Source organism: Rousettus aegyptiacus, unplaced genomic scaffold (assembly GCF_014176215.1).
Source record: "Rousettus aegyptiacus isolate mRouAeg1 unplaced genomic scaffold, mRouAeg1.p scaffold_m13_p_18, whole genome shotgun sequence".
Classification (NCBI taxonomy): Eukaryota; Metazoa; Chordata; class Mammalia; order Chiroptera; family Pteropodidae; genus Rousettus; species Rousettus aegyptiacus.
In genome coordinates this window covers 11,645,744-11,660,109 of record NW_023416293.1, presented here as the reverse complement: position 1 = coordinate 11,660,109, position 14,366 = coordinate 11,645,744, and the positions used below count along the sequence as shown (strand labels likewise).

Sequence of the window (14,366 nt, the reverse complement as noted above, 5' to 3'; positions counted from 1 at the left end):
CGGGCAGGCGCCGGGCAGGGTCGCTGCGCCCAGGCCGGGCCGGGGAAGCGCGCAGCGAGCGTCTGGGCACGTACGCGAAGGTGTCCGCGGCCAGCAGAGCGGTCACACCCACAGCCGCCAAGGTCCTTATCACTACGGGTCAACAGTCAGGGCGCTGGTGATTGCGGGGCCTGGGGAAGCGCGTCGCGGGGTGGATCCCGCCTCTGCTTGGGGGCGTGGGGGGTCCGCGAGGAGGGGCGCCCGGACACGCCCCCTCTTCCCAGCAGCGCCCTGCTCCGTCCCCTTCTAGGGGGACACACAGCGGCTTGCGGCCACCTGCCGCGGGAGGCCCAGGGCGCGAGGGCGGGGGGAGAGGCCACCGCGGGAGGCGGCGTGAGGTCTCTTGAGATACGGCCACCGCCTGGCCACTCCCTTAGACTCTGGCCGTGCGGGGCCGGGGCTCCCCGCCTCCGCCTTATAAAGCGCCGGGCGCAGGGCGGCGGGGCGGCCGGGAGGCGGGCACCGGGCTCGGCGGGGTCGGCGGCGCCACCTGCCGCGCGCGCCGCGGGGACCATGGGCCGCTACTCGGGCAAGACGTGCCGCCTGCTCTTCATGCTGGTGCTCACCGCCGCCTTCTTCGTGGCCGAGCTGGTGTCCGGCTACCTGGGCAACTCGATCGCGCTGCTGTCGGACTCGTTCAACATGCTGTCCGACCTGATCTCGCTGTGCGTGGGGCTGGGCGCCGGCCGCGTGGCGCGCCGCGCGCCGGGCGGGCTGCGCGCCACCTACGGCTACGCGCGCGCCGAGGTGCTGGGCGCGCTGGCCAACGCCGTGTTCCTGGCCGCGCTCTGCTTCACCATCGTGGTGGAGGCCGTGCTGCGCCTGGCGCGGCCCGAGCGCATCGACGACCCCGCGCTCGTGCTGGTGGTGGGCGCGCTGGGGCTGGCGGTCAACGTGCTGGGGCTGCTCGTCTTCCAGGACTGCGCCGCCTGGGCCGCCTGCTGCGGCCGCCGGCGCCGGCCCCGCGCGCGGCGCGCGCCCGAGGGGCGCACGGGCGGCGGCGCCCCCGGACCCCCGCACGGCGCCCCCCGCGCGGCGCCCGGCGCGGCCCCGGCCGTGACCCTGCGCGTGGCCTCGCTGGGAAGGACCGCGGAGAAGGGCGCGACCGTGATCGCGAACGTAGCAGGTGCCTTTCGGGTGCATCCTCCGGCCGCGCGGCCCCTCCCGCGGCGCCGCCGGCGCGTGCGCTCCTCCGGCCGCTCCACGCCCTCTTTTCCTTCCTTCCTTTTTTTTCCCAATCCATTTCCTCTGCAGTACCGCTCTGATCCTCTTCTGCTCTCTCAACGTATCCCGCCCCCGCCACCCCTCCGATTTCTTTTATTCCCCACGTTTTCCTTTTTCTCCCGCGTCCTCGGGCCCCCCTTTGCGCCCTTCCCTTCCCCCTCCCCCTTTCTCTCTGTCCAGCCGTATTGATTTTCTTGGGAATCGGTTATTATTGGGCAATCGACATCGCTCCCCGCCCCTCCCCTCTCCAGATGCGGTCTGTGCTTCTTTCTCCCACCCCCTTGGTGCGTCTTTCTGTCCCCTTGGGAGTTACGGGTTTCGGGGTTGGGGTTGTTTTGTTTGGGCTTGAATGGACGTGTGAACGAAGTCCAAAGATGGACCAGGAGGCTTATTTCAAAGCCAACATTGACTATGGCTGTGCGTGCGTGCGTGCGTGTGTGCGTGCATGTGTGTGTGTGTGTGCGTGTGTGTGTGTGTGTGTGTGTGTTGGGGCAGGGGGAGGCAGAGGGTCTGAGAAGCTAGGAAGCATTTACAATAACAAACTGTTTTTGAGTCCACTGGTTCTTTTTGTTTGTAGAACGTATACACAACACAAGGTTTCTTCTTTGAATGCAGGTGATGCCCTCGGCGCCGAGATCGAGCCAGAAGAGACCACGAAAAAGGAGAAAAAGTCCGAAGCGCTGAACATCAGAGGTAGGGCTGACGCTGGGTCCGGGGGACGCGCTTTTCACGGTACATGCGGACTGGGCCGTCCTCCTCATCTTCTGTTTGCCTTCGAATCGGGTGTGTTAGGGTGTGGGCGGGGCTCAGGCATAGACTCTGACCCCGGTCTCTTGCCTAATCGCTGTATCGATTCCGAGGGAGGCTCTGGAGGCTAATGATCGACCCTTGCTCCATCCGGACCCATGGCGATGCCACCTGCTTGGGGGGCTCACAGGTCGGCGGCGTGTTCCTCCGCCACTCGATTTTGCCGGTCCGAGGACACCGCTAACATCGAGTGCCACCTGCTTTAACTGTCCTTTTGATAAAGGTGGGAAGGGAACAGGCGCGTGACATTCGAAGTGGCATCGACGATGATCCTCGTCACTTTCTGCCAAAAATCTGTTTCTGGGATGGGTCTCCTGGCTCACTCAAATTTCCACGTCCAGGCGCAAAGTGGGGGTGCGTGAGAGGCACGTGGAAGGTCCATCACTAACATTCCTTCTACCATGTGCTCAAGGTCACAGCACTGGGCAGAGGCCGGCCCCTGGCGTTCAGGGCTGTGTTTCTCACCAATGTGATTTCCAGCTTCTCAGGCATAGCCTGGCTCCACGGTGATTCGGGAAGGGGCAATGCCCAGTCTCGACTTTGAGAATTTCGACAAAGACCATGCGACCCTTTCCTTTCAGATGATTTGGGGAGGCCTGTGGGCATAGATGGAAATAATATAAAGAAAAACAAAACGTCCAGGAGACATCTCCATTTCCGAGTGTCTCACATCCATTTTACAAAGGGATACCGGGACTGGATCATAAGAAAAAGCAGAAAATAATAACGACAACACATGAGCCCCTAAACATGCTACATGAATTAGCTTGTAAAAATTTAACTGAACCAGGGGGATTTCTAAAGAGCTTGGTTGTGAATTTTTTTTTAGAAGGAATCCGTAAGGAAAAATCATATCCGTTAATTTATTCTTCTTTTTTTTAAGGTGCAGCTTAAAAAATGCATATATTTGTAGGTTTTTAAGATGGAGTTCACCATCGTGGCCCTTTAACTTTTCAAAACATGTTCCGTTAATTGCTCGTTCTTATCTTTCGTTGCAGAGAAAGAGAACAGGTAGGTGGAAAGAAGCAAAGAAGGATAAATAGGTACCGGTAGATATTCTGACCTAGTTTAGGAAGCGTAACGTAGGGGAAACGCGTATGGTTTTGCTTGTTTTTAGTTTAGCGCCATTGGAACTCCTGGGTAGGAAAACGTGGGGGGTAAAATGCCTCGCCGTCCCTGTGGCTTCCAACAGAGGCGAATAACGAAGTGGCCGAAAGATTGGGTCGTGGTCTCGAGCCGCCCGGGTTTGGGTCCTGGCTCTGCCCCTGAAGGCGACGTGGCGTCGGGCAGGTCACGGGACCTTTCTAAGCCTCTAAGTGTCTCCTTCTTGGGGTGGTTGGGAGACGAAGCACGTGAAGTGCTCAGACCCATGGGAGGAAAACTGGCCAACGTTTGCCCGAAGCGCGTGCTCGGTGCCAGGCCCCCTTCATGAATGAGTCACCTAGTATTTATAATGATCCGATCAGGTGAGCGCTCTTGTCATTCAGGCAGCGAGCGGAGCCGCGGGGCTCGAACCGACCTGCTTTGGAGAGGGTGAGCTCAGGGCATGTGCCGTGGCTAGCAGGAGCCTTTCCATATTGCGGGCTGTGTCGGGGGGCTGGCCTCGCCTTGGGCCCTGTGTTCGCGTCTTAGAGCCGCGATTCAGAGAAAGACCACGGCATGTTAGAGCCGGACAGGCCTTAGCGAAAATGGACTCTGACCCCTTCACTCTACAGTGGAGGAAACAGGGTCCAGAGAGCATGGTGACTTCTGGAGTCACCCCAGCGGGCAGCAGAGGCAGGCAGGTACCCTGGCCTCCTATTTGCGTCTCCGTCCTTGCTCCCTGCCTGCAGACTCCACGCGGGATGGCTTGCTTGTCCAGTGGACGCAGTCCGCTGAATGCTTACCTGACACTTAAGCCGCTGCTTTAGACAGCAGGACTGCGGGGGAGGGGAGCAAACGTCTGGTGGGGATTCTTGTGAACGAGAATCATTTCTTGAGTATTATCACTGGTTCTCTTATTCTAGTGAAATTTTTAAAAATGCCTTCTAAGAATCACGCGTCATCCACCACTGCAAAGCACAGTGAGAGCACTCGCTTTTTAAAAACTTCTTGTCAGCGTACTTTGTAGTGGTCGATTTTGTTTAATATGATCAAACATGATGCGTTAAAGATGTTGCAACAGAATGTCAGAAAGACAACGAGCCCTTTGCATTTCCGTCTAACTGTAAATGGATGAACCGTAGTCCTGACCTCGTTTGAAACCAAATCCTCTTCGATGAGGTGTTTCATTCTAATTCTTGTTTTCCTTTCTTAATGAGAAAGACTTCTCATTCTTCCATAAGCACTCTTAATTAATGCCCCACGCTAATGAGCTGTGTTTCTCGTTCTTCGACAAATTCAACGGCACTGATGACCTTTCCAGGTGCTGGGATGTGCCTCAGATTTCAACTGATGTCCAGTTGCCAGTTCATGGTCTATGCCGGTTTATTTTTGACTTCGGTATTTACCTAGAGACAGCGAGCGAGGGTCCAGCGCTAAGGCGCCCTGTCTTTGCAAAGCCGCCTTGTGAGCGTCATGACCAATCAGACGACTAAGTTGTCCAGTGGCTACTTTGTCTCTCAGATAGTGCTGCCCGATTTGCCTTTCTGAGTCGGCTCAGAAGACTCTGCTGCCTCCACCGCGAGGTTCTAACGCTGATGTCCAAGGGCTCGCCGTTCTGGTGCCGGGACGCCTTTCTGGACATTTCCGGCCTGCTCCCCACCCCTTCCCTGCCTCGTCTCTCCCCCACCAACCGTCTCCCTTGCCTCCCACTGTCGAACGCACAGAAGTGTGTGGCGAGGCACAGCCAGTTTAAGTCCTGCCTCTGCCTTTTCCCAGCCGGGTGACCTTGGGCAAGGCACTGACGACCTGTTATTCCCGCCGCTTCCCATCAGTCTTGTGCGCCTTCTTCTCAGTGGCTCTTCCGATGTTGTTTCCCGTTTCGCAGACGAGGGCGGATCTCGGCTCTCGCTGCTCACAGTGGTTGACTTCCACAAGGTCCCTGGCCCACGAGGGCCGTCAAGGTCCATGACTCCACATTTAGGGCATTGGTCTGGCCGTCGGGTCCTCATCCGCTGCTTCCCTTGAGTTCTCTGCCCCGATGCCTTCCCACTGAGTTCTTTCCACCTGCAGTGTAGCTGCCTGGTGAAGTCTGTCTCCCACCCCTCAGGGTCCGTCTCGCGAGAGGCCTTCTCCGTGGTTTCCCATCCCGGGCACGATTAGTCTTCTCTGTGGAGGTGATTGACACACCTGTCTCAGAAGCCTGCCGGCGGACGGCGCTTCCCCAAGGATAATGACCTTCTCCATCATCTTCACACGGGGGCCCAGAAAACACACGGCAACGTCCAGTCTCAAGGATTTAGTGAAACCGATGCTTTCAGCAGTTTTCCAAACTGAAGGCTGTGATAGTTTCAGTAATGAAAGCTGTTTGATAAAGTCCGATCAGCCTTTAGAAAATCACCTGGAATCGAACAAAATAGAATTGAAAATAGTAGCAAATCATACATAAGGCTAGGTGTTGATTTTTCACCAAACATTTGTTTCTGTGTGTGTGTGTGTGTGTGCGTGTGCGCGCGCACACGCACACACTCTAGGAATCAAAATATGCTTCTTACTGTGGATTATGGGGAAAATAAGTTTGCAAACTATTTTATATAATTCCTAGGGGCTACTGAATTTCCCAGGAGGAAAACCTGAAATTAGAATTTAGGACTTAGTTGCACAATGGTTCTCTGGTCAGACCTCCCAGACTTACATCCCAACCCTGACCCTTTCTAGCTGCGTGATCTTGGATAAGTTGCCTCGCTACTCTGTTCCTTCCCTCATTGGTAAAACGGAGAGAGTCACCAACTCAGAGAGTCCTTACGAGAACTTAATGTGTCAATACATGGAACATACTTAGAATAACATCCGGTGTATACGTGGTAGCCTGTCCACTTGATGCCATTAAGCAGGAGACAAGAGTCACTCTGTGCCGTGGGAGCTGTGGCTATCCATCCAGAAAACGCTCTTTTCTTGAGTGTCTACATCGTATGCTGTCGGTGCAAATATATAAGCGAAGGAAGTGTAGAGCGTGACCCTCAGCCTGGAATTATTTATAGTGTAGAGGAGGAAATGAGGCTGACGTGCAGGAGGCAGTCTCAGAATATCGGACTGTCCCGGGCGCTGAATGTGAGGTGGACGGCATCTAGGAAATACTCGGTCTTTGTATTTTTCTGGCAGTATTTTTTTTAATTGCCCTGGAGAGGTTAAAGCTTCGATCCTCAGTTCCTTCTGGAGGAACGAGGCGTGTGGACCAAATGTTTTGAGTTTCCCTTTGTGGCTCAGGACTGACTGGGGAGTAAGAAGCTCCCCTGAGGGCGGGGAGAGAGGGAAGAGGACAGAGAGTTAGAAGGTGAGGCTGCTTCCTGAACTGAAGTTACGTTTAGCGTGTTCACAGAATGCCATTTCGCCTACTTGGATGCTGCTCAGAATCTTAGGAACATTGCCAAGAGGAAGAATTAACCCAATTAAAACGTCTTCCAAGCAAGACTGTTCGGTCGTAGCCGCGAGGTTGTTGCTAGTGTTTTGGATTATTGCCAATCTTCCTGAGGGACTCAGTGGGATAGTTGGAGAGACAAAGTAGACTTTTCTTGATGGATGCTTTCTTCTTCGGAAATTCTTACGCGGTTTGTTTGAATCACCTGGGGATCTTGTTAAAATGCAGAATTGGTTCCAAGAGATCAGAGGTGGGGCCTAGGATTCTGCATTTCTCCCAAGCTTCCGGGCCATGTTAGTCTGCAAACCATACCTCGAGTAGCAAGACTCTGATGTTGCTGTGTGTGTGTGTGTGTGTGTGTGTGTGCGCGCGCGCGCGCGCGGGTGTATACTTTGTGTGGATATTTTATAATCCTTCTGGCAACATGTTTGCCAAATTCATTAAATCCCAGTTTAGCTTGCGCCTCACAAACCACTGGACGCCAGATTTTCTCTTTTTCCTGTCTCGCAGCGGAAACCTCAGAAACCGTTCCCTTCATTAAAGGCATCCTCAGTTTTTATTATCTGTAGAGTTTTAATTGTGTTTTACTGTGACAAACGGCGCTTTCTTCCGTGGGAACGTTGACGGAGTCCCTCCCTGTTCTCTCAAAACAAATGTGGTTACGGATGAAGCCAGGAGTCAATGGGATCGAGGTCGAAGGAAGACAGAATAAAACGATGTGCTTAGTTCCCTCTCCTCGCAAAGAACGTTTGAAACAGTCGGACGCACAGTCCGAAAGAAAAACAAACCATTTGCACAGCCTCCGTGTCCGGCGTGGTGGCGGGCGGGTGGCAGCCGTGTGGCGCCGTGAGGTGACAGCCGTCTTCCCATGGATGTCTGAGTCCTCCGGGGCTTGGAGTGGTGGCCTGGGGGGGTTCGTCGTTCGCATAACCGTTGCCATTGTGTTTGTTTATTTTTAATGTGAATCCATCCTGCTGTCGTAACCAAAAAGAAAACAGATAGCGACAGGCGTCCGCAGCCTCGGACCGAGTCGCTGAGTGCCTCGGGGCCCACCAGCCGGATCCGCGCGTTAGCTCTCTGTCTTCCTTCCCGGCAGGGGTGCTCTTGCACGTGATGGGGGACGCGCTGGGCTCGGTGGTGGTGGTGATCACAGCCATCATCTTCTACACGCTTCCCCTGAAGTCCGAGGACCCGTGCAACTGGCAGTGCTACATCGACCCCAGCCTGACCGTCGTCATGGTTGTCATCATTCTGTCGTCTGCCTTCCCGCTCATCAAGGAGACCACCGTCATTCTGTTGCAGATGGTCCCCAAAGGCGTCGAGGTGGAAGAGCTGAGTAAGTCGGACGGGGTGGGGGGGGCGATCTCGCGGCTCTGTCCGCTGCGTGTGCTTCGGGCCAGGCGCCCCGCTCCGTTTTGGGGTGGCGTCTGATCTGTGCGCCCCGACGGACTTCGCATCGCCAGGCGCTAGAGACACCACGTACGCTCTGTAGCTTAGTAGTGTGAGTCACCGCGCCAGTGACCAAAGGTCCCCTGCCACCTATGACTCACCTGTAAGTCCTTGGCGACTGCGGGGCTCAGGCAGTACCTGCTTCTGGCCTGTCTCCCTTCAAGTCAAAGATTTACTCACTTTAACTGCAAGAAGGCCACTCCGCCGGGAACTTGCGTTTCCTTCTCCTCATTCTGAAACCGTTCACCACCCGCCCTCTAGATCCGACTGACTGATTTTTATGGGCACACGAGTCGCAGTGTCTCTTACCACACGGTACAAAGGCCAGTGTTTGACATTCAGGTCGTCCGCGACCTCATTGAGCGAGGGACCCTGTTTCTTTGCTCGTGCGGAAGGTCAGACTCCCCCGTTAGTGATGTGCGGCCGAGGGCAAACCTCTTAGGGACTTTGCGGAGTTTCTAAATGGGGAGCATCCAGATGTCGGTGAGAAGCGCACTATGCAACTTTATATCTAGTGTTTCTCAACGGGGATCCTGTCCTTATGGAAAAAAAAAAAAGGTTCGCACGCAGGTGTGCTGTGCCATCTGCCCTTGCTTCACCTGGCGGCCCGTGGACGCGACATAGAGCCCATGTCTGCCACGAGACCGAAGTCGAAAGGCCTGTTTGATGACACATACCTGAAACGAGATTCAGCGGCTGTGAGCGCGTTGTCTGGCCACGGTCGGACGTCCCCCCGTGAAGGCGTGACTTACAGCATTGCCATGACGCTCACAGCCCTGCCGGCCCTCGAGTGGCCTGAGCCGTCGCCTACAGCTGCCTTTCGGGGTGCTTTCCTCACACCCACGCCCCCGGAGGTTCTTTTCACCTTTCGGGAGCCTTTTCTTTGGCAGCTTTGGGCAGTTCACTGTCTCCGAGAGGCCGTTGGGCACGGTCAGCTCTGGCCGCTGTACTGGACAGAGCCGAAATGTTCAGTGTGCATTTCCTGCTCACCTCCCCTTAGCCCAGTGCTGCAGGCAGAGATCGGGGCGCAGGTACCCACACTGTCTCAGCTTCCCAGGAAAAAGAAGAAAGATAAACACACACAAAGCGATACGTGATTTATGCCGCCTTTTAATAAATAAATATATATTTACAAACAGATGCTTAAAAATAGATCGTTGTAACAATAGCAACACTTTCATGGCGCTTATATGCTGGGTATTATTCTAAGCGCTATTCTTAAATGAACAAAATAGTCCCGTGAGGTACCATTTTTATCACTCCTAGTTTGCATATAAGGAAACTGAGGCACAGAGGGACCAGGTGAGTTGCCGAGGGTCGTGCAGGTAGTAAATAACTAAACTGGGATTTAGACTCTGGCTAGTTACAAGGTTTTTGCTCATAATCGATATTCAGTACCATCTCTCTAAATATGTACCATTTTAGAAAGTCTAAAAATACCCAGAAGAGGCTAAATAGGAAAAGTTTCTCATAGCCCTACCACCCAGAAATGATCACTCTTAATATCACTGTATCCATCATTCAATAAAGCAAGCCTTTAACTGCCTAAAAAACTTTTTTTGTGTGTGTATACACTGATATTTTGTAAAAAAAAAAATAAAAAGGGGGAAAAAAAGGAGCAATCATGCCATGTATACAGTTGAGCTATTAGCTTTTTCACTGAAAAATACCTTACATACCTTCCCCACACTCTTAAATACGCAACTTACTTTTTCATGGCTGTATCATATTCTGGCGAAGAATTGATTTAACTATTCCTTGTTGCTTCCATTTTTTTTCTTCAATACAAAGAGCGTTGCCCGAATCATTCTTGTACATAAATATTGGGCGATTTCCTTCAGGTTAAATTCCTAGTCTTAGAATTGCTGGTAAACGTTTTCGATCCATATTCCCACGTATCCCCTTTAGAAAAGGCATCTTGCTTTATACTCCCATAGGCAGTCCATTCGATGGTCCATTCCTTTGTAAACTCAGCAACCCCGGGCATTTTTTTTTGTTGTTGTTGTTGTTATTAAATTTATTTTCTTGAATTGCCTTTGATGGGCTAACGGTGTATGGTAGAGGAATTCAGAGAGGAGAAAGAGGATTAGGAGAAAACGTACTCGGACGGGTGAGGCTGTTTCTCTCCCCGTTACGTTGTAAATGCATCATTGCCCTGAGAACGCTCGAGGGACCACGCCCCTCCCCGGGTAGCTCCATCCTTGGATTCTGGCTCTCACCTGAGCTGTCATCTGCTCTTGCCCCGTTCTAGTGAGTAAACTCTCTGCCGTGCCTGGAATTAGCAGTGTCCACGAGCTGCACATCTGGGAGCTCGTCAGCGGGAAGGTCGTCGCCACCCTGCACATCAAGCATCAGAAGGGCGGGGGCTATCGGGAGGCCAGCGCGAAAGTTCGAGAAATCTTCCACAACGCGGGAATCCACAACGTGACCCTCCAGTTTGAGGAGGTGGCCTCGCAGGAGACGCTGGAGCAGAAGGAGTCGCCGTTCCTCTGCAACTCACCCTGCATCTCCAAGGCCTGTGCTAAGCAGCTGTGCTGCCCCCCGGGGGCCCCGCCTCTGGCCCACGTCAACGGCTGTGCCAACGGCTCCTTCCCTGTGGGCGTGTACCGAGCGGGAGGCCTCGGCCCACAAGAAACGACGGCAGTGGCCGTCGAAGTCTCTTGGGATGGCCCTGTGAGCGACCGTGGACAAGCTTTTACCAAAACTCAGGAGGACCAATATTATGTCAACAGCACACATTTTTGATCGGAGGCCCACGGGCACAGACTGCATAGACGAGACACGCTGGAGCCACCAGCTTGGCTTGTGGAGAGGGCTTTGTGGGCTGTACACACGGACCACACTTGCAACGCACACACTCTGTATCGAGCGAGGGGTGGGCTCTTTGGGGGTGATAATTGACTGTGTCTGTTAATTTCTATGTGACTGATACGATAGCCCCTTGATGCGAGGATCCTGGGTGTGTCATGCTGCTCTTCGACTGTTTTAGTTTGCGCATTTATTTTATTTTCCGAAGCAAACTGCACTAGCGTAGATGTCAGGGACATCGAAGGCGGCGACTCCGTGACTGGACACGGGGCTCAAAGTCGTTTTTGTTTCAAACTGATTAGAACTTCTAGCTGACTCTCAGGTGAGCTCACAGCCAAGTACATCATAAAAACGTAAGAACCATAATGCCATAATGGCCCTTTTTTTTTTTTTTTTCATTCCACTGGAAGATCCTAAGAGAAAAGATAAGTAGTCTTATCATTGCCGACATTTTTTCTTGGACTCATTTTTGAATAAATGTAAAACGGATATCTATTAAGGTGGAAAACACTCTCAGAATATTAGAGGAAGTCACGTTTATTGGGGGGCGGGAGGAAGCAGGAAGAAAACGCTTCTGACCACCTCATTTTGTGAGCTGGGGAGAAAAGGAACATTGACTTTCTGCGGGGAACTGAACTATAGCTATAGGGTGTTTCAAATGTTGAAATATATATAACATTTTTTTTTTCACATAAAGTTGGAGACATTTCTGTTTCCTTACATGTGACACAAGTACTTACTTACATACTGTTTTTTAGAGTCAGTCCAGTTGGGACTGTTTTCATTTATTGCTTAATAATGACTTACTTATTTGTCCACGTTTCCCGTGAATCTTTTTTTTTACACGATCACATTATCTATGTCGCGTTTATCAGGAGAAAAATGAGCATTTCTGGGATAGAAGAGTATATGACATTGAGTATTCATTCCTGCCCCCAAATTAAACTTGATCGCTTTTTCTTTAATTGGACGTATTTTAAAGTATTTATTATAGTTGCCAACCAGGAACTCGATGAAAAGTGTATGTTCGAGGGAGAGATGAGAATTCAGTTCATTGCTGACTAAGGCGTGTTTTGAGGAGCTTACACTTCTCTTCTTGTATGTCTCTGACCCATATCGCCAAGTTCAAATAAATTTATTGGAATCTGATTTGGATCCATAACCATAACTGACCTATATTAGTATTGGTGAAGCACCTGCCATGTATTAAGCAAATAGTTTAGACAGCAATATTTTAATCAGAACTGTCTCAAAATAGGTATGTGAAAATGGGACGTGCCTCGCAAAAAAACTAGAATCTTCTTTGATTGGTTGCAAAATTGAAAACGATCCTCTTTTAGACTCTAAGCATCGAGTCCTGTTTAGAACTGCACAATATTCATCAGAAATGATGGGTTTGGTAACAGAAAAAGCATCCACATTTTCCAGCATAAATGCCATTTAATAAAACGTCTTAATCTTGAATTCTAAGGCAGAAATAAGCAAGCAACTGTGATCAGTAGGATAAGAAATTTTTATTTTTTGGAAATTTATCATCTAAGTTTAAATTGGCCATGAATTAGGTAAGTAGAAAAATGTCTAAATAGGTTTTATCCCAAGTTGTTTATTGGACTAGGCCTATATGTGCTTTGTAGCTAAAGGGGGGTAAAATACGACAACATTTTTATTTTTATTATTAAAAGTGCAACATGTACTCACACGAAACAGGGCATTCTCTACAACTCACCACAGTGATGTGTGAACCAAATTCTGCTAAATAAATGTTGGTTTGAAATGCTTGTCTGGAGCCAAAGAAAAAAATCTGTCCCCCACTTCCACATTTAAAGGTCTAATTTAATTTCATATCCTTATTTTTTATTACAAGTGAAAAATGATAATTTTTTAGTTTTGTGCAGCTGGCTACAGGAATGCACATTTGCTTATATCCAAATAATGCTATGTAGTTAATCTCTAAAGTATTTTTCTGGAAAGGGAAAAGCTCATAATTCCCATATAATTAAATCTAACCTCAGAAAAGTATTCTTGACGGACAGTTACGAACATACCACGTTATGGAGTAGAGCCAGTGTCAAATAATACCTTTTAAGATGGTTTGATTGAGCGTGTTTAATAATGTCCAAACGAGCTAGTCAGGTGCAATATTTTTGTTACCGGGTTCGGTGCTCGCCTTAGCTGTCTGGGTTTTCCTTGTCCTGAACTTCCATTCTTCCAAGGAAATGTAACCATTTCTTTTCTCCCTTTAAATCGGCTCTGCTTGGAGGCAGTTGCAGCCCATAAGCAGCGGATATTAACCATGTTTTTCTCTGGGATTAAAAAGAAAAAATACCGTCACTCAGTTTAGTGTTCCTGTGTGCTTAGGTTAATCCCAGAAAATTCTCTCTCTTTCTTTTTTTAAGAACCGGAAATAATGTTTTAAAAGTCCAGGCCTCCTCTGTGTGCGCCGGGTCAGGAACATCCATTCTGCAATGTGGAGGACATGGAGACAGCGCTTGGCAATGAACTTCCAATTTTCAATTTCTTTTCGAAAACAGAGGTTAATTTTTTTTTCATGATATTTGGCCATTATGACTATTCATAAGGCCTACCAGGCTTTATTATTGATGGGAAAAAAATATTATTCCTCTAACATTTTTGATAAAATATCAGTAAAATAAGGAAATATTATTCGAAAAATTTAAAATATTCTCCATAATTTATTAATTGTTGTTATTATTTTTCACCACCCGCTGGCCAAACTCTAGTGGATAAATCACGAACTTCCAGTTCAGCAGAAATGGGTGCTTTGATTGCCAAAAATTCACTGAGGTAGATTTGGAATTATAATAAGGCAAGCTTCCCTGGGAGGTAGTAACAGATTTGCTATTTATTGACATTTTAAACTGGATAGTTTCCTGTCACTTGGAGTTGTCCTGTGCACTGCAAGATTTTTAGTAGCATCCCTGGCCTCTACCCACTACATGCCGGGAGCATCCTCTTAAGTTGTGATAACCAAAAATGTCCCCAAACATTGCCACATGTCCCCTGGAGAGGAAAATGCCCCTAGTCGTGAACCACTAACTTAACCTAAAGGAACTTGAGGGATGTTGCTGGGGAAAGCTCACCTTCTTAATACAATCACTTCTGCAGCGTTCGCTCTTAATTTTTTTTAAAGGCAAGATCAATCTATTCGTAAAAATTACAGTTATGTCTAAATAGGAACTTTGGACACACACACACACACACACACACACACACACACACACACACAAAATGCCCTGACAAATTTGATTACACAGATGGGTCATTCATGAGTGAGGCGAAGAAAAAAGCGTTCGCCTTCACTAGCTTGTAGTGATCTCTTCAACTCATGAGTGTTCACAATTTGATGAACCCCCTACGAAGGGAGAACGGATGATATCAGTACAATCGACTATGGGGGTTAAGGCGTTTGATGTTCTACCAGTTTTAAACTGAATGATGTTTTTATGTCGTGGTTCCCGACAAGCAGCTCATCTTAGTGCCGATGACAAGTGCGGATGTTAACAAAAATTCTTTACCATTT

At 50.0% G+C, this 14,366-nt stretch overlaps 1 protein-coding gene across 2 annotated transcripts in view; it reads left to right on the top strand.

The window, feature by feature from the left end:
- The window catches only part of SLC30A10 (solute carrier family 30 member 10), a 29,621-nt gene extending 15,577 nt beyond the window's left edge, over positions 1-14,044 (top strand). The window contains exons 1-4 of one of the 2 annotated variants that reach the window (XM_016165088.2): positions 491-1,165; positions 1,879-1,956; positions 7,665-7,904; positions 10,269-14,044. In XM_016165088.2, the coding sequence (XP_016020574.2) occupies positions 553-1,165; positions 1,879-1,956; positions 7,665-7,904; positions 10,269-10,762 (1,425 nt within the window). In that variant the 5' untranslated portion in view covers positions 491-552 and the 3' untranslated portion in view covers positions 10,763-14,044. Of the gene's footprint in view, positions 1-490; positions 1,166-1,878; positions 1,957-7,664; positions 7,905-10,268 lie in introns of those variants that run through there. The other variant, XM_036235449.1, reaches the window with a different exon arrangement.
- The last annotated feature ends 322 nt before the right edge of the window (positions 14,045-14,366 follow it).